Source organism: Acanthaster planci, linkage group LG02, assembly GCF_054643075.1.
Source record: "Acanthaster planci isolate LZ-2023a linkage group LG02, COTS_SCS, whole genome shotgun sequence".
Lineage (NCBI taxonomy): Eukaryota > Metazoa > Echinodermata > Asteroidea > Valvatida > Acanthasteridae > Acanthaster > Acanthaster planci.
In genome coordinates this window covers 32,022,592-32,045,728 of record NC_141778.1, presented here as the reverse complement: position 1 = coordinate 32,045,728, position 23,137 = coordinate 32,022,592, and the positions used below count along the sequence as shown (strand labels likewise).

The 23,137-nt window shown below is 42.4% G+C and overlaps 2 protein-coding genes across 5 annotated transcripts in view; one reads left to right on the top strand and one right to left on the bottom strand.

Annotated features, from left to right (window-relative positions):
• Positions 1-25: 25 nt before the first annotated feature.
• LOC110976861 (NEDD4-binding protein 2-like) lies at positions 26-13,684 on the bottom strand. Its single transcript, XM_022230506.2, has 15 exons — positions 13,251-13,684; positions 10,424-12,347; positions 9,962-10,080; positions 9,680-9,768; positions 9,390-9,466; positions 5,496-8,956; positions 5,117-5,245; positions 4,514-4,645; positions 3,883-4,151; positions 3,394-3,518; positions 2,776-2,929; positions 2,294-2,464; positions 1,756-1,823; positions 1,368-1,613; positions 26-964 (listed from the first exon to the last, which is right to left on the bottom strand). The coding sequence occupies exons 1-15, from the start codon at positions 13,507-13,509 to the stop codon at positions 922-924; spliced, it is 7,266 nt and encodes a 2,421-aa protein (XP_022086198.2). The 5' UTR covers positions 13,510-13,684; the 3' UTR covers positions 26-921.
• A 55-nt stretch (positions 13,685-13,739) lies between these two features.
• The window catches only part of spata5 (spermatogenesis associated 5), a 96,635-nt gene continuing 87,237 nt past the window's right edge, over positions 13,740-23,137 (top strand). For 3 of the 4 annotated variants that reach the window (XM_087129961.1, XM_087129959.1, XM_022230440.2), the window contains exons 1-11: positions 13,740-14,401; positions 14,919-15,207; positions 16,923-17,752; positions 17,997-18,126; positions 18,398-18,578; positions 19,298-19,432; positions 19,809-19,926; positions 20,583-20,731; positions 21,465-21,674; positions 22,085-22,218; positions 22,709-22,835. In XM_087129961.1, coding sequence (XP_086986087.1) covers positions 14,104-14,401; positions 14,919-15,207; positions 16,923-17,752; positions 17,997-18,126; positions 18,398-18,578; positions 19,298-19,432; positions 19,809-19,926; positions 20,583-20,731; positions 21,465-21,674; positions 22,085-22,218; positions 22,709-22,835 — 2,601 coding nt within the window. In that variant the 5' untranslated portion in view covers positions 13,740-14,103. The remainder of the gene's footprint in view (positions 14,402-14,918; positions 15,208-16,922; positions 17,753-17,996; positions 18,127-18,397; positions 18,579-19,297; positions 19,433-19,808; positions 19,927-20,582; positions 20,732-21,464; positions 21,675-22,084; positions 22,219-22,708; positions 22,836-23,137) is intronic. The other variant, XM_022230441.2, reaches the window with a different exon arrangement.

Genomic DNA, 23,137 nt, shown 5'->3' with positions numbered 1-23,137 from the left:
AACAAGAAACAATGTACAGCCTGAATTTAAAAAAACCTTATTTTTATTTGTGACATTTCTCACAAAATAAAGTGATTTACCGTATAACTGTCTCCTTTATACATATACACATTGTGTGCATTACATTGCATACAAGATTAATCCAGAGTGGGGTACATTTAGCAGATGGATAAGCCACAAATGAAGCACAAAGTAAATTGGGAAAAGGTTGCTAAGAACAATTACACAAAAGAATAAATGCCAAATTTGAAAAAAAAAATTAATTTCTGGAACCGAAAACCAACTTTGAAAAGGGAATATATGAACGACAAATCAGAGAGTGTGCAATAAAGATGGATAAGCTGCAAAGTCATTTGAAATAAAATTTATAAAAGAGAATTGATACAAACAGAAGAAACAATTTTCTGACTGAAAAAAATTTGATTGAAAACTTTTGGAAAAAGTTCCAAGCATGTACTTCCACATAGCACCACTGTTGCGTACACTTAAGCAATTCCTTCCGGACTTGACAAAAAAATCCCTATTTATGAAAGCACTTTGCAAAAATCACTCATGGCAAGAGAGGATGTTCCATTTTCAACCATTAATTTCTGCGGTTACAACAGTTATGCCCAACAAGACTCCCAAACTTAGAAACTTGAATTATTGAACTTGAAATATAAATGGCCAGTTATATGTATATACACATAACTATTTTTCCTAAATAACCCACCAATAGTTTGGGGTCTTTAATGGCTCATGCAATAAATAATGCTCAGATGCTGTTTCAAATGTTTCAACTTGCTTCTCTTTTAGGCATTCTAATTTTACTTCCAGCCTATAAATTTTTTTCTGACTCTAATTACAAGCCTCATCGCTCATTTCGTAGCCACTCTTGGAAGGCCTTTCAGTTTGGCTGTTCATTTGGCGGCTGGCTGCTGACTACAAGACGACCTTAATCAGCCCTGCATTTGGCATACTGAATCTGTTGGATACGAGCAGAAAAAATTGAAACATGCAGGAAGTGCAGTAATCTTTTAATTAATTAATGCTAAGTTGTAGGACAGTGATTGATATTGTTGCTTAGAATTTGGAAATTGCCTTCATTTCCACCCCTATTTGTTAGTATTTCCTTTAAAATGGTTAAAGGTCAAATCAATTCTGGACATCAATTCTTCAAGTGGCACAACTTCAGAAAGTAAAACAACTAAAACAGCTTGTTGGAAGGTTTCATGAGTAAAGCTGTATCCAGGCACTGAAAAAACAGCAGATTTAAACAGGCTTTTCAGTCGAATTTGAATATCCAAATGTACTCTGCAGGAACTCAAAACCATCAAATATGGGAAAACTTTGGAGAACTTGTTCCCCAGACTAGTGGCTTTCCTCACCTGTAGCCTTCCTGTTTGAGTAGCTCAGTGACAGCTGGCCGGATTCGGGCCACTCCACCCCTGCTCCGGTTACCCTTCCCTGTGATGACAAAGATGTACTTCTGAGGTGACTTAGAGGGGCGTGGCAGCTGGTCGTGGGCAGCCAGCTCTGCCTCCTTGTCACTCAGGACTTGTTTGAGTATCAGCAGGGCTTCGTCAACGTGGAGACCGTGGAGGTCCAACGTGTTGTCATTAAACAGGGCATTCCTGGAGAGAGAAAATGGGTAGGTTTTAGTCTGGTACTACTTGGCTTATGGGGGGTGTTGTGTAGAACAAGACGAGGGCACTTTCTTGCAACAAACTGCATGAAAATCAGAAGACCTGCTTTTTAAAGAAATGGAATTCTTACTTTGAGGATAGAATGGCCTCAGATGCTCTCTTGTTGGCAGCCTTCAGTTTCTCTGTGTGGAGATGGCCCTGCGGAGAGAGAAGTAAAAAATAACCAGTTACATACAATGAAATGCACATACACAAGTCACGAGAGTAACAAATTTGACTCCGGTTTTCTTTAAGCATTGCCTTTACTACATTGTGTGCATCCAAATCTGTCAAGACATTTGACAGAGATTTGGTCATTTTTTGTTGCACTGTACTGTATAGTTCATAGTTGATGTAAAAATAAAGCATACATGATTTGGTAAGAATAAAGTGAACTTGTGAAAAATATCTACCCTCTAAAGCTGAAATTCAGAAAATGCTAATGGTCTGATGACCAAGGGTAGTAAACAGATACAAAATGTTATACATGACTTAAGGCATCTCTTATACATTGCTTTAGGAACATCTTCTTAATCTCCACTGTCATCGAATCTCCTCAAATGCATCACCACAGTTTTAAATTGCAAGTTATGGGAAGACAGGGTTAAATCAATTCCCAGCCTGCTGACCTGCTGTGAGTAAAACGAGGCCAGCTCCTTCTGTCCTCTGTTATAAGCTGCTGCGGCCTTCTGGAAGGCTTCATGGCGCAGCCGGTAATGCATTGTGGCCTCTCCACGGTAATCCTGATAGTCTGGGTTCTCTGTGGATTGAAACGCCTCCTGAGGATTGGATTCATCAGTCTGGAAAAAGTAAGAGAAAAACTGGTAAACATCTTACAATAAACTCTTATAAATTACAAACACATCTAGTAAACTGCTGTTTGTAAAATAGGCCTATTGTCAGGGCAAGAAGCAGTACCTTCATGATCTTCCTAGTATTTGACGAAATATCAATGAAAAATATCACATTACCTACATACCATCTTTATTTGTATACACAAAGGTCAAGTCGAACTGCACTGCAAATAATCTATCATTCAATTAAATATACTATGCTCTTTACACACAGGAAAAATAGCCAAAAAACACCAATCAACTTAGCTGCAACTTACATCCTCACTTGATGCCAAGCTTTGCCTCTCTGCAACCCCAATCAACTCCTTTTCGATCCTCTCCAACGCCTCATCAGTGTAGACGTTTTTGGGTTGGCTGGACGCAGTGTTGAAGAATGACTTGATGTGCCTGATAGTGGGATCCAATTGGTAGCTATGGAAACAAGGTGAGAATTTAAACATGACACTGTTTATCCGAATGGTTTGTACAGAATGAACATGGGTTTAGATGTGTAAGACATAGCACAATGGATGTCCATCCTAAAATTTACAAATAAGCACTGAAAAAGTGAAGCTACCCTCCTCAGCATATCAGAACAAGCTTTATCAAGAACTATGGCGAAATACAATTTCACTTTCAATGAATACAAACAAGTCAATGGCTTGAACTGTTCAAGTGAAGTATTTTGGACAAGCCCATCAAGGTTAGTCACGTCACTGGTTATCAACAGTTGTGCCTATGACCATGTCCAGCAGGGAGCCAGGATGTACAGTGACACTTGAACGTAGAGTGACTAGAAATTTTCAATGTAAAATATCTCCATGAAGAACTAAACCCATCATGACTCAACTATTGGCTCACCAGGATTCCTTGACTGCACTTATTATCAAACTCACTTGTAGTCCCGGAAGATTTCTTCAAGTACATCCCTGTCTAGTGTGGGAAACTCACTGAACAGCTTGTCTCTCTTCAGTTTGGTTGCTATGGAGACTGAATCATCAGTTTTTAGCTTGCTTTCAACCTGGAGGTCACCAGAAAGTCAAGCATATACAGGGAATCTAATGATATTGGTGGAGTATACAAAACGTTGGTGTGAATCTGTCTATGGGACTGTAGTTCTCCAACTTGGAACAACAGCAACTGAACTGGCAAACTAATCGGTGTTCCATTAGTAGAATGATAGCAGCCTCAAAATGGCAAGCTTATTGGTGTCGTTAATAAATTACAGCCCCCAATGTTAACCCCATGTTAAGTTACACGCTTAGCAAAAGCCAAGTGTGGTCCGGTCATAAACAATACCCATTGTACAGCTTTTTAGCTGGTTCCTGACATTTCCTGTGCTTAACACAGCAGGAGTGGACAAGATTAGCCCATGCTACACAAACCTCCATGTCTTTGCTAAGCTGTGCTGCCAGTTCTTCCTCCATTATTTCTTTCAGACCCTTTACTTCTTCCATTGCTGGGGGTTGCCTCGTTGTGGTGAGAGCACCCATCATGCCCTTGCTGTCCCCATAGCCGTGCCTCAAGCTGATTGGCGGCTTGGCTGCTTTTAGGGGGGCTTTGGTGCCTTGGTATTTGGCAGACCGGGCTGACTGGACTTCGGTCATGTGCTGAATGTCTTCTTCCTGTTGCAATTTCCGAGCAAGCTCTTCATCTGCAAAGAGCGTTTCATAATATGTAAAACTTTTAATACCAGGGGACGTCAACAAGTAGTCAGACACAATATGTCAAACGCAGAAACAATCATTACTAAGGTAACATTTAACTCACATTTTTCTCCAACTTAATTTCTCCCCATTTCTGACAGATTCTATCATCAGTATTTAGTTTAAAAAGAAGATGGCTCTAACTGATAAGCTGGTCTAAATCTGCCAATAAAACTTCACGTTTGGTTAGAAAATTTCTCTCATTATACTTTAAATATTGCTTAAGCCACAATGACTACCAAAACTCTGAACAGCCCAGCAACATATGTAGTTGTGTTAGTCACAATAAGCAGCTAGTCCAAATGCTGACCGGCTTGGATGATGCTGTCTAGTTCCTCCTCCTTGTCAAACCGTGTCTGCAGTGTCTGAGCCCACAGTGTGTGCAACGTCTTAGCTAGGTCATAGTCAACATGAACCTGAAGGTCCTCCGCTGGTAACAGCTCTGTTGAACCAGAACAGATTTCAGTAACTTCTATGCGTTTGAATATCACAAGATATTCAAGTTTGTAGTTGTAGACTACTGTAATTGTAGAACTTTACTGGGGTTTTACAACAGATAACAAAAATTCTCAAAATGCGCAACTTTAATACATAAAGATTCACAAAAAGTGTGAACAGCAAACACTGAGAAAAAGTCATATTTTGGCAGAGAAATTCCCTTTTTAATAGCTCTTTAAAACTCAGTGCTTTTAAAATGAATGAGTGTGGGAAAAGTTTCATAATTTTCATTATACTAAGCAACAGGACACTTGGAAATCAACTATCCTGAGATATCACTCCCGAGCTCTTTTCAGAGGAGTTAAAATGCTTTCTCAAATTAAATGCTACATCACATATTTTTGCTCAAAGAACTGAATACCTTTGTCTAATTTCAAGGCAAAAACCCAGGCTAAACTTTGAGAAGGCCCCTCACCTGGGAGAAGGTGGAAGCCGATGGAACCAAACATCTCCTGAAGTTGAAGAGCAAAAGCGGGAGGTAACTGTAATATCAAACCTTCCTCTAAGCTTCTCAGTTCCCAGAGTTTCTTCTGCACTGGTTGGTCTGTGGAGGAAGTATGAACAAGGAGAGTTAAAATGAGAAACAGGCAAACAAGGTGTTTGAGAGGAGATCCAGAAGAAATAGGATAAGAACAGGAAGCAAGAAGAATAAATGGGGAACAAATGAGGAGTTCCTCAGAAGATGAGTAAAGGAAAGAACAATGTATGTAAAATCACATTGAAATTGGAGGATTTGGGACTGTCAGGGTTAGGTTAGACTGAAAGTGAAGAATAACAAGGATTCAACAAATTACCATGAAGGGTTGCATCTTCTTGCTCTTCAGTCACCAATGACCCTTCTTCCATTTCAAAGCCATCATGTTGTCCAGTCATCATTTGTCCCTCATGGGGCACTCCAAACTCCTCAATCTCCCTCCCACTATTCCAGGAAAACCGGACTCCTCCGGCCGCCTCAAGCTCGCAACTCCTCAAGGGAGCTTCTGCTTCCACACTGTGGGTCGTTTTCACAAAAAGATCCACATCCTTCGGTTTCTTTACCTTGGAGGCTTTTGTTGGTGACTGACTTAAAGCTGTGCGCAATGGAGTCTTTGGCCTGACAACCTGTGGTTTGTTTTCTCTTGTGGGGGTCCCATAGTCAGTAAAGGGGTCAGATGCTGTAAACCCACTCCCGCGGGAATATGCCATCCCTGGAAGAGCTGATGCTGAGTTGCTGCAGTCTACTAGACCAACTTGTTGTTGATCTCCAGTTGATGGATATATGCTGGCTTCATGAGATGTTGAGCTTCCAAGAATGTTAGATTCAGTTCTGGCTTCTCTAATCCAAGCAGCAACTTCTGCCTCAGACAAATCAACTCCATGTGACATGCCTATTCTCAATGACAGATCCTCTCTGTCTAGTTTTGGTTCCTCCCCTGGTAAACAGGAATCACTCACAGTTTGTTTCTGTTTCTGAAGGAAATTTGCCATTCTTGGTGCACCCTCACTTTCAGAGCTGCTCTGGTTTGAAGCAGGTTCTTGGCTGGGAGGAGAAATGTCAGACTTGACTTTTGTGTCAGAATCGGGACAACTCGATGCGGATTCAAGATTTGAAGAGTTCAAGTTAACTTGTGATACTGGAGAGGAGTTACTTTCCAGCACACATTTAAAATGATTGGAATTATCAACTGCATCAATTTCAGTCTTTCCTCTCTCAGATGTCTGTTTGAGAGGGGTGTTGTCAACACTGGCCAGAGTATCTTTAGAGCCGATGGCCTTCAGAATGTCATCCACAACTGAAATCATGTTCGTGGCCAAGTTCTCAGCTTGAGAAACTTGCTTAGCCTCCAGATGATCTTTCATGCAATCAGCTGCCACTTTAGTTTGATTATCACCATTAACCTGGGATTCCTTATCATTGAATTCAGCTTTTACTGGTCTTGATGAATTTTCTGTTTGGCTTCTGCCGGATAGTTGATCAGAAGTATTTAATTCTTGGCTTTCAGGGTCAATTCTCTCCCTGTTACCAAAATCATCCAGGAGGATGTTGGTGGCCCATTCCAGATCTCCTTTGCATCTGGCAAGGATATCTTCAAGATCCTTTGGAGAAACAGCTGGGAAGAGGGTGATGAGATTTTTCAAGTTGTCATTAATGTTTTCTGTGCTTTCCTCATGATCTGTCATTGTGCTCTTGTGCAGTCTGACAGTAGCAGGTACCGGGGAATGACTGGTGGATGATGAGGATAAGGGTCTTTCAGAAATGGCATCTTCCCTTTGGGATGTTACGTCACTCTCTCGCAGAGCAATTTGTCTTGCCTGGGCAACAGCAACAAAGAGGCCCTGTAGCCGTAGGTCTTCCACTGTCAATTCCCCTGATTCCATCCTCTGTACACATGAGAAATCTGATGGCAAAGTCTCAGTTCCTGCCTCAGTAAAGGAGATGCTTTCTAGGACTGGAGATTTGTTTCGAGACAGGCCGGCTTTGTCCTCAGACCCTAGGTCCACCAGCCCAGCAAGGTCAGACCAGTTTTCTGATCCAGGAGACAGGGTGGGAAAAACAGCAGCCATCTTGGTGTTTTTGTTGAGGGATCTGGATCGCCGCACCTTCCTCCTCTCTTGGCACTGCTTGGTAACACCATCCTCAGAAGCTGCTGAGGGACCCAGCAGGCTAGGACTGAGGCCTCTGCACTCAGATGATGGGACAAGTAAATCAGAAGGTGAAGTTGGCTGGGTTGTAGAAGGCACTTCATCAGTTTGGACATGTGTTTTGTTTTCTTTGACACTTGACAACGCTCTCAAATCTGAAGCAATAGGAGGCTTAAAGTCACTCATTCCACTCCCACAATTATCATTGAGCATATGATTGCTCTGCTGGTCATCAGTGGAAACAACTACTTGATCTGTTTCAGATTTCCTCTTCAAAGCATCCTTTTCCAGTGAGACATTCTCATTTGCTATTGCTGCAGAAACCTGACCAACTTTATTTGCTTCTTTAGTATCTGAACAACATTCATCAGCCTTCCCTTTGCCACCATTATCTTCACCAGTTTTGACAGAGCCTTGTTTCTCAAAAGGCGAGTCTGCAAATTCACCTGCAGCATCAGCATTGTGCAAATCTGCATTTGTTTTCAGGTGTTGAGTGAAAGCAGATGGTTCATTTGTAGAGACACTTGGGATACAATGCAAATTGGGTACATTTTCATCATTTCTCGCTTCATTTCTGCAAATGGGAACAGGTTGATCTTGCTCCTGGCAGGAAGCATCTGCTATCAAGTTCATCATCACTGCAAAATCATCTTCATCACTGTCAGCAGAGTAACTGCCTTGCTTGCCTTCGGGACTCTCATCTGGAAGTTTTGAAAGCAGCTCAAATCCCGGTGGATAAGAAAGCATTGCATGTGAATCACACTTTGTCCTTGCAGCAAGGAATCCGGGGCTACTTGTCGGTTGCTGTTCTTGTTGCTCGCCTTGGAGATTCTCACTCTCTTCCAGAGAGGAAATCACTGCAAGGGGTAGATGGCAAGATGCTTCCGCCATGGCATTCACCATGGTAAGAAAATCATCATCTTCTTCATTTTCCCCATCTCCTGTACTATCTGAAAGTACCTGATGTACTGTACCTTCTATGATGAATGGTTCAAGTAACTCAAGGGGTGCTTCTGATGTCCTCATTGTCATTTCTAACTCTTCTTCTGCATCAACCATTCTTGAGTCATTCACCTTCTCGTCACAACTCTTGGCAGCAGCTGTTGCCACAGTTTCACAAGATGATTCTTTATTCAAGGATACCATCATCTCATCTCCTACATTTTCTTGTGGCTTCTTGTTCATTTTGTCCTCATCACATCTTGCAATCACATCCTCAGCTGAGTCACCAGCCACTGAGTCCATCAATGCATCAAACCCATCTTCATCTTCCGACATGAACAACTCTGCTCTGTTTTGGCTTTTCTCTGTTATGGCATCTGTTGCTACGGTGACATCATCACATTCCTCCTGATTCTTATCTGCAGCAGTATCATCCTTGTCTTGTGCCTTTGCTTTATGGGATCCTGGTGCCAGGTCCTGCTTTGAAGTGCTGTCTTCTTTATGAGCTGTTGTACCTTTCTTTTTAGTTTTTCTCCAACTCTCTTTGGATGGGTGCTGTTCTGCTTCAGTCATCTTCCTTTTTGGTTTTTCAGGTTTTGAGGAGCCGAGAATATTCTCTACATTGACATCTCTTTCAAAGCGCTCAATCATCAATTTGATCCTCTCTCTTGGAACACCATGTGAGTTGTATCTGCCAAAGATAAGAAATATTAAAACCTAGAAACAAGTTTACTCAGAGTTCCCATCGATTATTTCCTTTTCAACAATCTTTTCTCCTTAAACAGTTTTTAAAGAAAAAACTTTCACCCGTAGAATTGGGAATAACTATGAACTACAGAGCCAGTATGAACATGCACATTTCGTGCCTGGTTTTACATTAGCTTTTGTTCCAGTTGTTGATGAATAAATGCTTAAAACAAGTTTAATCTGTTCATCTTGCTCAGCACTGCATGTACCGTTACTTCAACAGTGACAGCCTAGTTGCAGTTTTACACTTGTTTTGGGGAGGCACTGTACTCTACCGTTATATTATATGCACATGTCATGTTTGGTTTAAAGTATAGCGTAATGAGACACAAGTTAACTAATTAACATGAAAATAAAAGAGAAGCTTTACTACTTACTTGAACAGTTTCCCGAGGTTGAATTTCCACGGTGTTGTCGGCTCTCGAAACTCAACTGCATAGCCATAACGGACAGCCTGTCAGAAGAAAACATGATTCGCCTGAATGATAATTGATCACGATAAAACAGAAGTCTGGAAAAGTCTTTCCTTGAACGATTCAAAAGACTGAACAAGGTGGCCATTTTTTACCACTTGATGCAGCATTTTATACCCCAAGTGTATTACAGCATGTTGAATTTGAGGCTAAGATTTTAGTGCTTGGCATATATGTACATGTATATGCCTTACCATAGCAACATATGGCTTCATTGTCCAGCGTTCTATATTGGTGTTATCAATGACGAGTGGTGTGACTCCAGATTCCATGGCTTCTTTAGCTGTGGCAAAAACAGATATGATTTTACTGATTAGATTTACGTCTGGATTGATCAGAACTGGCCTAAGGACGCTGAACTCATGTACAGAGTGTGGGACTGCACAGACACAGACACTAAAACCTCTCCGCACAACAACAGTTTTCTCAAGCATCCCACCCACGAAAAAGGCAAGATTGTTCATTCATCCCTTTACCTCTCTGATGGCTCCAGTCATGGGCCTCACTTAGCTTGGTGATATCAAAGCAATACTGTCCATCCTCCCTGGTGAAGTAGTCATCGGTGCTCAAGATTTGCCCGTTGCCGACAAGCGTTCTGAAAAATCGAAAGCAGAGACTAAAATCACACATCCCTCTGTAAATACTGGCACCATGTGTCCCTGATAGTGATAGTTGATCATGATGGGTAAACCAAACACATGAGAAAAAACAAAACTTGATCTGCCCAACGGATTTGTTGAATAACATGTGCACTATAGCAACAATATTCAAAAATCACTACAACAGTTAAAAAAAAACCAGTATTCAGTATATTGTGGACCGTCCCAACACCGATGCTAATATAAATGTATCACAACATTCTATAATAATTTTATGAAATAAAATTCCTGCCTCACATTATAGGATACATGTACAATAATTTTGTTGTACAGATTTACCTTGCCAGTGTGCTCTTCCCACTCCCAGGGCATCCCCTCATTAAGCACAATACTTTGCCCTCCGGCAATGGAACAGCTTTGCCTTCCATCCCAGCCTTTTTACAGTTGTAACCTTGCTCCCGGGGTGCATGACTCATGTGCTTGTTGACTGGCCTCTGGGATGGACCTTGAGGTTGTCTGGCACCCTCATGTGGTGAGTTGGTGCGCTGTCCTCTGGAAGGTGTTGTGCCCACAAGCGGTGCATCATGTGAAGGGGGTACAACCCCAGGACCAAACAACTGGTAACTTTGGTTTGGCCCACTAGGCATCCGGTGTCGTGGATGAGGGGGTTGATTTTGCAGCCAGAAGGATGCCTGTGGCTGCCGTTTCGATACTGGGCGAAATCTGCTCTCTGGTGGCTGAAACATTTGCGCTGGATGCTGGAAAGGCTGTTGCTGCTGACTGGCGTTCCATCCTTGCCTTTCAGATTCTTCCAGAAGGTTGGGACTTTGCTCCCGGGAGCCGGGGGAAGGAGTGAAAAAAGGCCTCCCGACTTGTCCATCAAATTGCTTGAGATGTTTCTGGAGGGAAGATGCCCTTCCAGCTGGATGAGGCACTTTGGGCATCCAAAGGCCTTGTCTCGGTTTAAACCCTTTTGGGGGAGGATACTGCTGGTGCCCCGTGGGGGTCAGGGGCCTGGCATAAACTCTTGGGACAAAGGCTGGTGCAGCCACATTCATGCTCCTCTGCTTATCATTCTTAGATGCATCATCTTTTTGCACTGTAGTTGACTGATGTTTGGGCTTCACATATTTTATTGTGGGAACCTCATTCGCCTTATCAATTTGACTGAAATTAGTTTCAGGTTTCAGTTCAGCAGGACTACTTGTCTTCTCCAAGAGGTCAGTGCAATCAACAGAAGCTTCATTTGCCAGTCCTAGTTGGTGGTCAGTGATGCTAGGCTCAACATTCTCTTCTGACTCAGACAATTTCTCTGGGCACATCTCAATTTCTCCAAGTAGGGCTTCAAGTTCACCCGCTGGCAGGTCAGCAGGCGATGAGCCACTGACAGCTTCTTCTGCTGGAGATTCGTCTTTTAATTTCTCCTCGGATGAAGGTGTGGGATCTCTTCCAAAATTCTGCTCAACTGACATAGGTGTTTGGCTGGCAGCCACTGCTGGTTCAATACGGTCAGTTTCCAAATTATCTGATAGCAAAAGAGCGTCTGTAGGTCCATGCTGCGATGTGAATGCTCCTTCATGGGCAAACTTTTCATCATTCTTGCTTTCATCTGATAAAGTAGAACAGGTACCAGCACCAGTGTCTCGGACCTCATGAATATTCATCTTATGGGATGAGGTGTTGGTAATTAAAGATTCGGTAGCTGACCCATGACCAAATTCAGAAATGTTTCTTTGCCCGCTTGCCTCCTTATCTGTATAGCATAGGGTGGAATCCGAGGGGTCTATCTTGCTCAGGTTGTTGAGAGGACTAATTGGCCTCTCCCGTGGGTGTCTGGCAAAAGGATTCTGCTTTGGAGGAAACCTTGGCTGGAATGCTCGGCTGGGCTCCAAGCCTCCCCACTTCAGTGGAAGGTCACTCAGTGAATCAGCTTTAGAACTGCTCATCTTACCACCTTCATCCTTAGCCCCCTCGGCTTGGGTGGACAGTCCAGGATTTCTTGGTGGAGACTGGGCAGGGTCATCATCCCCTCCACTTCTCGGCAAGGTGGACGGACTCCTTCTCACTCCATAGTTATCAGGAAAGGGAGGATCTTCTACATCAACATCTTCCCCCTCACCATGTTCATCGTCTTCATCTGGCTCCTCCTCTGCATCAACTCTTGGGATGTAGACATCCTTGAATCCTGAGAGTCTATACATCTGGGATTCAACTGGTGAGGTCTGTTCCGCAAGCTCAAAAAGGGTTTCCAGTGCTGTTTCAACTGAAAAGGGAAAAAATGCCCCCCCCAAATGTCATTTGTCTGGTTCCATATTTGACAGGAGGATGTGAGCTTTGACAGTTACGACCTTCATCATATTCTTGATCAAAAGGGTATCATGATGAGTCACTTGATCCTACAAGGGCCAGAATGTGTGACCTTGCAGCTGCGGGGGGGGGGGACATTCCACCCCCAAGATATGTCCAAAGAAAGATCTTTCTGAAACTTGACATGCATATGAAGACATTCATACAGAATTCTGTTACAATTTAGGCCTATTACTTGTTTAATAGTTCAAAATCACATCTCTCTGATGCACTGACTGCAGTCAATGGGAAAGGTCAACATTTTTTGCCTACTTCTCTTATAAAAATGAGAGCTAGTGAGAACGGTATTTTCTTAGAATTGTTGTCAATATAATAACTTGTGATGCAAGGCATCAACAAACTAAAAATTCCAGAGAGCACAGCACAATTTTCTTTTAAAGCACCAATACATGTATCAGAAAAACTGTGCAGGGGCTCTTTTACTAGTTTAGGGTTGAATACAGAGAGGTTATCATTATCCTCCAAAAAAAAGGGCAAAAATCTTTATTAATCCTGTCATAAATATCTAGACCCTATCTGGAAGTCAATAATGAAATAATTAGGCCCAGGCCTATACATTTGTTAATGTTTTCCATGATTAGATGTGACATTGAGAGCAATCAATTGAATATGAACAAACAAAAACAACTTTATACATGGATTCAGAGAATCTGTTGCCACGTACCGAAGAAGAGCAACAAAAAACTTTGTTTTTAACAATTTCATAAAGGAGATCAACAACTTTTTCTGGTGTTAATTGTGCTTTAAAATCTCCTCAGTCTTTGGAAATAATTTTGGGTCAGAAATACATAGGCCCTACCTTTGAAATCACAATCATTCATGATCATATGGACAACAACTGGGTCCAACTTCCCGGAGAACATTTCTTGTAGGTAGCGAAGTTCTTTAGTCCGTGCTTCTTCCGACGAATCAGCGTCCTCCGTGGCGATACATCTGCCGTCTCCACCTGCTGTGGCCCCCTTATGAGAAGCATGATGATGGGCGCGGCGTTTCACGCTGGTCCACCCACCACCAGTCTCAGAGTCGCCACTCGGTTTGCCTTTCTTTTTATTCGGCATCGTGGCTCAGTCTCAGTTCAGGTAAAGCTTTTGGGTACGTGGGAATTTAATAACATTTCCAGCCAAGTCATCGAGATGATTTTTGCGTGGCTGCGAGTTGATGATTCACGTCCGCATTTCAAACGCCAAAAATTCCCCTTTTTTCTACCAGAACTTCTTCGCGACCTTTGGCATGACCGTGTTTTTGAAAGTGCGCCCTCAATTGGTGACTTTCAGTGAAAGAGCTGAGAAGAAGAGGGATTTTCCAAACTTCGAATTTGTTGGCATATGAAGTTGTGATTCCAGTTTCTGAATCGATTACTCTGGTTAAAGTCAACGCCAAGACTCGATTTACTACTTAACAACATATCAAATTACTTATATGAGGTACAGTCATGGTGAATTTTATCGACGAGGAAATAGTTTTGGATGTAGTTGTGAAGACGAATATCCACGATCCAACAGTTTTGAAAATGGGCCACATGTACCTTAGTCTGGTCCTTTGTTTGGACGAAAAATGTACAGGTACAATCCTGGGAACCTTTCTGTATTTTTTGCACTAAATTAAAGAACGTCTGTACCGTATTTTCCGACAATCGGCATGCCACCAGGAAAATGTCTGCGAAAAAGAAACCGGGAAGATCGGAGTGGCTAAGCTGCCAAGTGTGTGACATTCTGGTAAGCAGCAGGGACTGGCCAAAACACAAGACACAGTGCCCTGGCAGCCGAGGGGCCACGGAGCAATGGGGTGCGCCGACTTCGACCGTGTTTTTCCCCGACCGCAGTGGGGCACAAGACGGCAGTGATACTAATGGCCGACATGGCCGAGGGAGAAGGACCGACACTACTTTCCACCACGGCTTTGTTCGCTCTGGAGTGCTATATAGTGAAGTGTGCTTGCAGGCTGAAAAGGGTTTGTATCAAAATGCAAACTTTTCTTCCAGTTTAGCATGATGTGCAAGCATGCAGCACATGTACAGAAAACAGTAAAGATTTTGGCCAATAAGCTTAAACATGTTGAATTATTGAACAATCAACTCTACTTTTCACAATTCTTATTTCTTGTAACACTTTTTGGTTTTTTGTTAGTTTCTTTACTAGGTTATGCTGCAGCCACCACAGAAAAAAGAAACCAAAATGTCGCCCTAGGCCTAGGCTAAATTTGTCAAATTTTGTCCATATTCTCCATGTATGATATGGAAAGAATTACATATTTATAAGGACACCCTAAATTGTCTGTGTAGTGTTCTATAAGCCATAGTCATATTTAGAAGTAATAATATTGAAGTACATGCATGTACTTAGAAAATGCTTAGAATTTTTCAGGCTGTTCCATAGAGTGTGTACACAAGGTATCAAGTGATGTCCGGATATGGAACTCTTCACCTCACTTGTAATTTTTTCTGTGTCAATATTTTTGTCATTCGAAGCAGGCAACGAGAAGTTGCCTTCCTCTAGCCATCAGCTGATGGTCCACCTCAACCCTGACACCATGAGACTCTGCAACCTCTGCATTGGTCGGCCTGCCCTCCTGACTTCGCTCAGGTCAAAGGTCAAGCTGATTGCTACCGCCTGGCCAGTGGCCAACTTCCCAGCAGCCAGCGTTGGGATCAACGGCAACCTGCAGAAGGTGAACGGGGTGGTGGGTAATGATCTGGTGTGCGTCAAGGCTGTGGAAGGTCCTATGTTACTTGCGGCAGACATAAAACTGTTTTCTGTGTAAGTTTGGCTTCAAATGTAGTAGCTAAATACCTGCGATTTCAATTAATTAAAAAAATTACACAAGTTATGTAACAGCTAGGCTGTTGTATACAATTTCATCAAGACTAAAGCTTTGGTAGATTTCAAATTTGAATCATCATCAAATGCTCATATGTTTTATTTGCTTCGAGTATTTATAAATGAAATGGTTGAACAGGAAAACAGACTTGTACAAAATTGTTTGGTTTTGAATGTATTATTTTGTAGACATCTTTCTCAATAAGGGGATAAATGTGTACTTGGCCGGCTTAGGAGAGCAGACATGACTAATGCCTGAGCTGCTGGCGAGAGCATTATCACCGTTCTTTCTCCTAAGCAAGGTCTGAAACGTTAGTTTAAGACTGGCCAAGCACATATTTATTCCTATTCATAAATACTTTTTTATTCAGAGAGCCAAAATAAGTCAACATATGATGGATTTCTAACAATTGAGTTCTAAAACTTTACTTACATTTTCCTGAACACCCCTGTCCATTTTATGGTATATTCCTTTTGAACAGTTGTCCAGTAAAACTCCCTTCAGTGAACTTGGTGTGCGCATGGTGCATCGCATGCACACAGACTCCCAACCAATCCAATCAGACCCAATGAACTGTGTCATAAACATGTGCCAGTGTGTGATTTAAGCAGTGGGCATTATCACTTCTTAGCGGGCATCATGAAATGTTAACCACTTCCTGCCGCGGACTCTGGAATCGGAAACGTATGGTATATATGCATGGCCGGGGTCTCCAAACTTGGACAAAGGAAACAGGGCCCTGTAACAGAAGACCGTACTCGGAACAAAAGACCAGGCTGCTGGGCATTACCGGCATTTTCACTCTCAAAAGCGGTGATAATCCAGCCTTGTTTTGAAACCGTATACCAGGGTTTGGGGCATTTGTAGCAAGCAGATTACCACCGGGGACAAAAGCGCTCCACCACCGCAGCGATGAGCCACACAGCACCGCTGCTCGCTAATCTGGCCCCTATTGAAAAGAGGTCAGCAGTGCACTGAGCCAGGCTCGTGAACAAAAGAAAGTTGCATAACACCGCACGATCTGGGCTCTTTTTACAAGGCTGCAGGCCTGGCTGAAATACTCGGGTGTCAATGAAGGCTACCTGTCAACTTAGAGTAGTGCCTAAAGATTACTTCGTGCAGCTATAAACGACCGTTAAATGAAATGATGAATTTTTGAAGGATTTTGAAAATGGAAAAAATGATAGTCATGCCAGCCCAGCATCATCAACATTGAAAAATGCCCTGGCATGAAGTGGTTAATACAAGGTCACATGACGTGTTTCGACCAATAGGAATAGAAAAACTCTCTGAGGTATTCATGAATTCTTGGTTTACTGCCACAGGTGTGGGTGTAGTTGTTAAAAAAAGTAAGAGACTTTTTAATAATCATAGATTATAGTTTTTACTGATATGTTGACCCAAAATCTTTCATATCAAATGTTTGAATATCCAGTCAATTGCAAATTTGAATGTTAAATAGTCAAATATAAATTGGCTCAGCCCTTCGCAAGACCACTTTTCTTTGGTATGCCACACAGTTTTTATAGTTTAAATTTCAGCTCAGAAGAATAATAGGTTATGGTGTAAAGCATTTCTGAGCAAAGTTTTCAACTCGCTGAATGTGGAGATAGATTGTCTCTCATTCTGGTTAACCTGCTGATTACTTTGGCAGGCACCAGGGGAAGTTTCTCCAGTCTCTGGACTTTAAGAAGTACTTCCTGCGATCTGTGGAAGGGAGGTGCATTTTGCCCGGGTCCATCCTGAGTATCAGCTACTATGGCAAGCCTGTTTTGTCCCAAGTCATTGAAATCACCCACAAGGACGGAACAATGATCCACATTGACCAATCACCATATAGAACCCAGCCACGATTGAGCAGCCAGTCAGAGTCAATGATATCAGATGTAAATTTTGCAGAAGGAAATTTAAACTTGGATGCGTCCCTGAATGCTGAAAACAGTTTTCTTGGCAGGAGTAACCTTGAGACCGGCAACAGTTCAAGGAATTCAATAAATAAAAATGCAGGAAGCCTCAATTCAATCAGTGAAATGCAGTCTTTGCTGTCTGACAGTATGGATAGTGGGAGTGAAGCATTGCATCATTTCATATCGAACTTTGTGGAATCATCAAATTCACCAAACATCTCAACTTCAACTCCAAAGAAAATCAACTCCACAGCTGGGAATATGCAGGGGCTTTCAGAATCTTTCCAAGAATTGGAAATAGGAGTGTTACATGAACCTGAGGATGGTCCTTCAGGAAAGTCCAGTAGCGACAGGACTAGTACCCAGGATTGTCAGCAGCTTGTCTTCAGCAGCATTGGCACGAGCACCAACCTGGTTTTTGTGACGAGGCTTGATAAGAACAAAAGTTTATCAGATGATGAAGCCAAGCATGACTTGGTGACCTATGATAAGATTGGCGGGTTATCCCGACAGCTGAAAACCATTCGAGAAACACTGGAGCTACCTCTGAAGAATCCAAAATTTTTCAAATCTTTGGGTAAGCTTTCATTTGTGGCAAAAGGCTGAATTACTTGTATTAAATGCTTTGAATTTTAACCGCATTGTAAATGAATGGAATCACACATTTGGGAGCTTCTAAAAAAGGTTAGTTGTACCACAAAAGTCCCCAATGACAGCATTATAGCATTTTTTGGGGGGAGGGGCCCTTTTCTGATTTGTTTTTTGTCCTACTGTTTGAGCTTAGATCCTAGATTTCTTTTCGCCTTATGTTTCAACCACAGGTGTTGCCCCACCACGAGGTGTTTTAATGTATGGCCCCCCTGGGGTGGGGAAGACAATGATCGCTCGGGCAGTTGCCAATGAGGTAGGAGCCCATGTGACCATCATCAATGGGCCAGAGGTCATGAGCAGGTGAGTATGAACTTTTGGTTCACCTTCAAACACCGACCCACCTATGACAGCAGAACCGAGTTTGTCTGTCATTGCAAGTACATACGAGATGAGTATTTATAATGAGTCTCCATTCATAGATTTAGGCAGTGTGGTAATTAAATGAAGGCTGCAACACATTGACACTTTATCTTGGAAGAATTTAAAATAAAGTTAGTTCCTGACAGGGACAGGATCTCTGAAGAAGGCTACCTCCAAACTCTCTTATGACAGCAACCATCTCATTTGACAGATACTACGGAGAGTCCGAAGCCAGACTGCGGAGCATCTTCCGGGAGGCGGCAAAGAGCGCCCCCAGTCTGATCTTCATTGATGAGTTGGATGCGCTGTGCCCACACCGTGAGCGGGTGCAGAGTGACCTAGAGAAGAGAATTGTGGCCACCCTGCTGACCCTCATGGATGGCGTGGATGCGGTGAGATGCGATTTTAGCCCTAAATCCTGAGACACTGTTTCCCAAAGAACCTTCCTGAATCCCCCCCAAATATTCCAGCGTTCAGGAACCCAGTGCAACATTTTTGCAGTATCACATTCAAGCCCCATGTTTAAAAATAGTGCATGTTGTAGCTTGGCTGTTGTCAACCTTGAGAAATCCTCTAAACTTCCTGGTGGATTTTGAAGGATGTGGGACAGTTAAGGTGAAGGTCCAAGTAGCAAAGAGAGAGGCAAAGTAATGAAAATGCCCTTCCTCCATTTTGAAATGCACCTGTGACTGACCCTCCTTTTGAATCATGAAGGTATTTGCTTGCTTTATAGTCATTTTTCAAAAATAAATCCCTACATACCAACTGTCCTCCCACCCAACCACCCCCAAGAAAAACCTGAATTATGACTTTGGGAACTTAGCATTTCCGCAGACCAAGAATCTTCCTCAAATTATCAACTCTTAGATGTAATTAAATCATGCTTTAGAAAGTCTCCGTGAACCATTTGCAAAATAGTCATTAAGACTGTGACTACTCAAGATAATTGTTTGTTTGATATGTTGCCTGTCAAATGTCATTTTTATGGCTATTTTTACCCTCTCAGTTCATGTAGCAGTTGAGTTTTGTGAACTTTAAAAGACATTGGCAAGAGCCTTTTGGTCCTTGTGAACTTGAAGTTGTTTAACTGTTTTTCCCTGGATAATCCTAGCTGGCCAGCAGAGGTCACGTTATGGTGTTGGGGGCTACAAACCGACCTGATGCTGTGGACCCCGCCTTGAGGCGCCCTGGACGATTTGACCGTGAGATTGAGATTGGAGTGCCCAACGCTGGGGACAGAGCCGATGTAAGATGAATGACAGGCTGTAAATTACTGAACGAATTATTATAGAATTACAATCGCCAATTTGTATTTCTGTTAAACCCTATGTGGCATGTCGTATGAAAAATGGTCCTGACAAAGTGGTTTTAGACACAAGGGCTTGTTTCTTAGGTTTGCTGAGACAATTTTTGTGCAATTTATTCTTCCTTTTTGAGATTATTGTCAAAGCTAAGTAAATGGGATTTAGTTGTTGCTCAGCTTGGTTCCTAACAACTTTTATTTTTTTTGATTCATGAAAATTCATACACCTTAAATTTTCTTTGGCTTTGTGAAGATCAAGTTGTTTTCCTTTGGATAGCTGCCTCCATTTCAATTATGTATCGTTGTTTTATGCCTGTAGATTTTATCAAAGTGCCTTCAGCATGTGCCGCACACTCTGACCAAGGCCGATATAACTGTGGTGGCAGACACAGCTCATGGCTATGTTGGGGCTGACCTAGCGGCAGTGTGCAAAGAAGGTACACTAGGAATCCGTCCACTTGTTCATTTGCAGGCAACAGATGAATAATAACTGTAATAAAGTTGCTTTCTTGGGGAAATTAAGTCTAACAATCCCCAAGGCTGGATAGAGTACCCCTGCACCTGTAGAGGTTTAGTGCAAAACTTGAAGACACCTACATGTACCAGGGGCATGATTATTGTGACCTGCGGTGTGAAAATAAATCACAAATCACAAGGGCCACTTTTGACTTAGAGGACTTTAAAAGAGTCGTGCACATTTCTAGGCGCCCTCCACGTCTGTCACCCACGTAGGGGTCTGTTCAGACACCTTTTTGAATTGCTTCAAATAGAAGTTGAACTTGATTCATTGTAACTTTTTGCATAAACTGTGACTGAATGCTTTCAAAGTTGCACCGAATTAGTTTTATTTCCATGCTGAAATGATGATTTAAACTACATCAGAGGGTGGCCCTAAACTGAAATGGTTTAAAATAATAGCGCGGTGTTGAATGGTTTCAACATGTCAATTTTCAGCAATTTTCATACTGAGTAATGCATCCAAACAAAGAGTTCAATGTATGCTCTTTCCAGTACAAACTAAAACTCAACAGTGGCTCTGGCAACTCCCGACTCATTTTCACGGAGCAGGCCACCATTTTTATGATCTTTTCAGCTGCCATTCATTCCTTTGAGAGACTGAAGGGAACTCTTAGTGACTCTGAACTGAAGGACACTGTCTCAGTGTCATCTCAGGATGTCCTTCTAGCCCTCAAGACTGTTAAGCCCAGTGCCATGAGAGAGGTAGAAATCAGAGTTCCCCGAGTAAGTGTCAATTACTGCTTTATTGGAACTTTTTGGTTCAACATTTTATCCACTCAATGCATATCCGCTCTGAGCGGAACAAAAGAGGGCATGGTTTTTGGTACTCACCGCATAGGCGCACCATGAGGCGCCCAAGTATATGCACGTTTGACGCGGAGCACGCTGAGTACTCGTAACTAATTTATTCCAGTATGTATGGTCTTTGTGTACATGCAGAATGCATGCAAAAACCCGCTTGTAACCACCTGTCTTTCTTTTGCTGATTGGGGGTGCACTTCAGCTCGGGACGGATACTGTTGGGGATGCTGAAGTTTTACACCAAGAAATGGTTATATGAACACTTGACCTAATGCTGATTTCAGATCAGCATTTCTTTGTGTTTGTCACTTTAAGGGATTTTATAGTACAGTTAACGTATGGCAAAGTCTTGAAATTCTTAAAAGGATGTAATTTTTCGTGGCCCAGCCTGACAAAATAAGTTGCCGGAGCCAATTTGAGATAAACACATTTAATGAATCTCAATACAATAGAAATCAGTTGGAATTCTTAATAATGTTCATTGTTATGAGGATGCTAAACTGAGTGATACAAACAGAAGAGAGCTCGGTTGACTCTATTGCAGGCTGAAAAATTATCACAATTTATTATTTTTTTATTTGGGATATATTTTAACATATTGTATGTGCAAAAGTGAACACCCAAATGTCATGTTTTTCTTGTTCTCCCTGAGCAGGTTCATTGGTCAGACATCGGTGGTCAAGTGGCCATCAAACAGAAGCTAAAGCAGGCAGTGGAGTGGCCAATCAAGCATCCAGAAGCCTTCCAGCGCCTGGGTATCACCCCACCCCGGGGCATCCTGATGTATGGCCCCCCGGGCTGCTCCAAGACGCTCATTGCCAAGGCACTTGCCACAGAGAGCGGGCTCAACTTCATCTCCGTCAAGGTGTGACATGCCAAGCTAGGAATAGGTAGAGGTGCTTCAAAGCCTTGAAGGGAGGGAATGCTAGAATGGGGCATGCGGATGGCACCATGTACAGTCAGTCTCATCAGTGAAGAAAGAAATTCATATAAGTTATATCTCGGTGTTTCAAACTATGGATTTTACTTTTCCTGCATTATAGAAAGACAGAAAGCATTTCCTAAAATATTGAGATAAATAGAATACTCTGTCCAAAATGTCCATTTCCCAGATAACAATCTCACAAATGTTTCTTTCAAAACTAAACCTATTTCCCGCAAACGTCATTCTTGCAGTTCATGAATTATTTTGAAAATACACTGGTGACATGTTTGATTTCCTGCGACCAACAGTAACACTAAAATTCCTTTCCGATGGACTTACTGACACCCCAGGGTCCAGAGCTGTTCAACAAGTGGGTGGGTGAATCAGAGCGAGCTGTCCGTGAGGTTTTTCGCAAGGCCAGAACGGCTGCACCGGCTATTATCTTCTTTGATGAGATAGACGCATTGGCTGTCGAACGGGGAAGGTGGGTGCAATTGTTTTGGGCTTTGTTTAAAGTCTTTATTTCAGTAGACCAGTGCCCATTAGTGTCTGTGATATCCATTGTGTGGAAGTTCCCTTTCTCTAGTGGATTGTGGAAATCCCTTTTATTGGTGTGAATAAGAACTTGGCATCTACACGGCTACAGTAAAGAACCTGTTTTAACACCTCTGCCTTCGTATGAACAGGAAATGCTAAAACTTGGATTGGTTGTTGTATGAGCTATCATATCTTAGGTATGCAAAATTTTGGCTGCTGAGTCATCATGGTATTGGGCGTGGTGCCTTGTCACATGGTGTGTGGAGCTCAGACTGGTCTCCAGAGAGCAGACTCTTCAACCTAATGTGGAGTCTGACAACATCGGGGCTAGATATCTCCATTTGCTAGAGTGCTGGTGCAGCATCTCGCAAGTCACAGATTTGAGCCCCACTTCATTTGTAGTCTCCTCACCTGATTGAACCGAGTTTTGTTTCTAGTTCCTCCGGAGGGAGTAATGTAGCCGATCGAGTCCTCGGCCAGCTATTGACGGAAATTGATGGCGTGGAGAAGCTTCAGGATGTGACCATTGTGGCTGCCACCAACCGGCCTGATATGATCGACAAGGTAGATAGACTGGCACTTAGTTGACATGATTACTGGTAATTGTATGCGTCCATATAGTCCTCGACATTACAGGTCATGTTTATGAGTAATGAGCAAACTCAGCTTTTTTCATAACTCAGTGAGGTTGGTGTTGTCAAAAAAGCGGCAAATTCCTAATGATCCTTGCAGCCCTGCTGAAAAATTCCAACATGCAACATCTTGAAGGAAATTTGAAATGTGTTAGTTGTGTGTTTATCATGTGACATTGTTTTTGTGTGTTTTCGTTATTTGTTTATGCGATGGACAGTGTGCAACAAGATCTT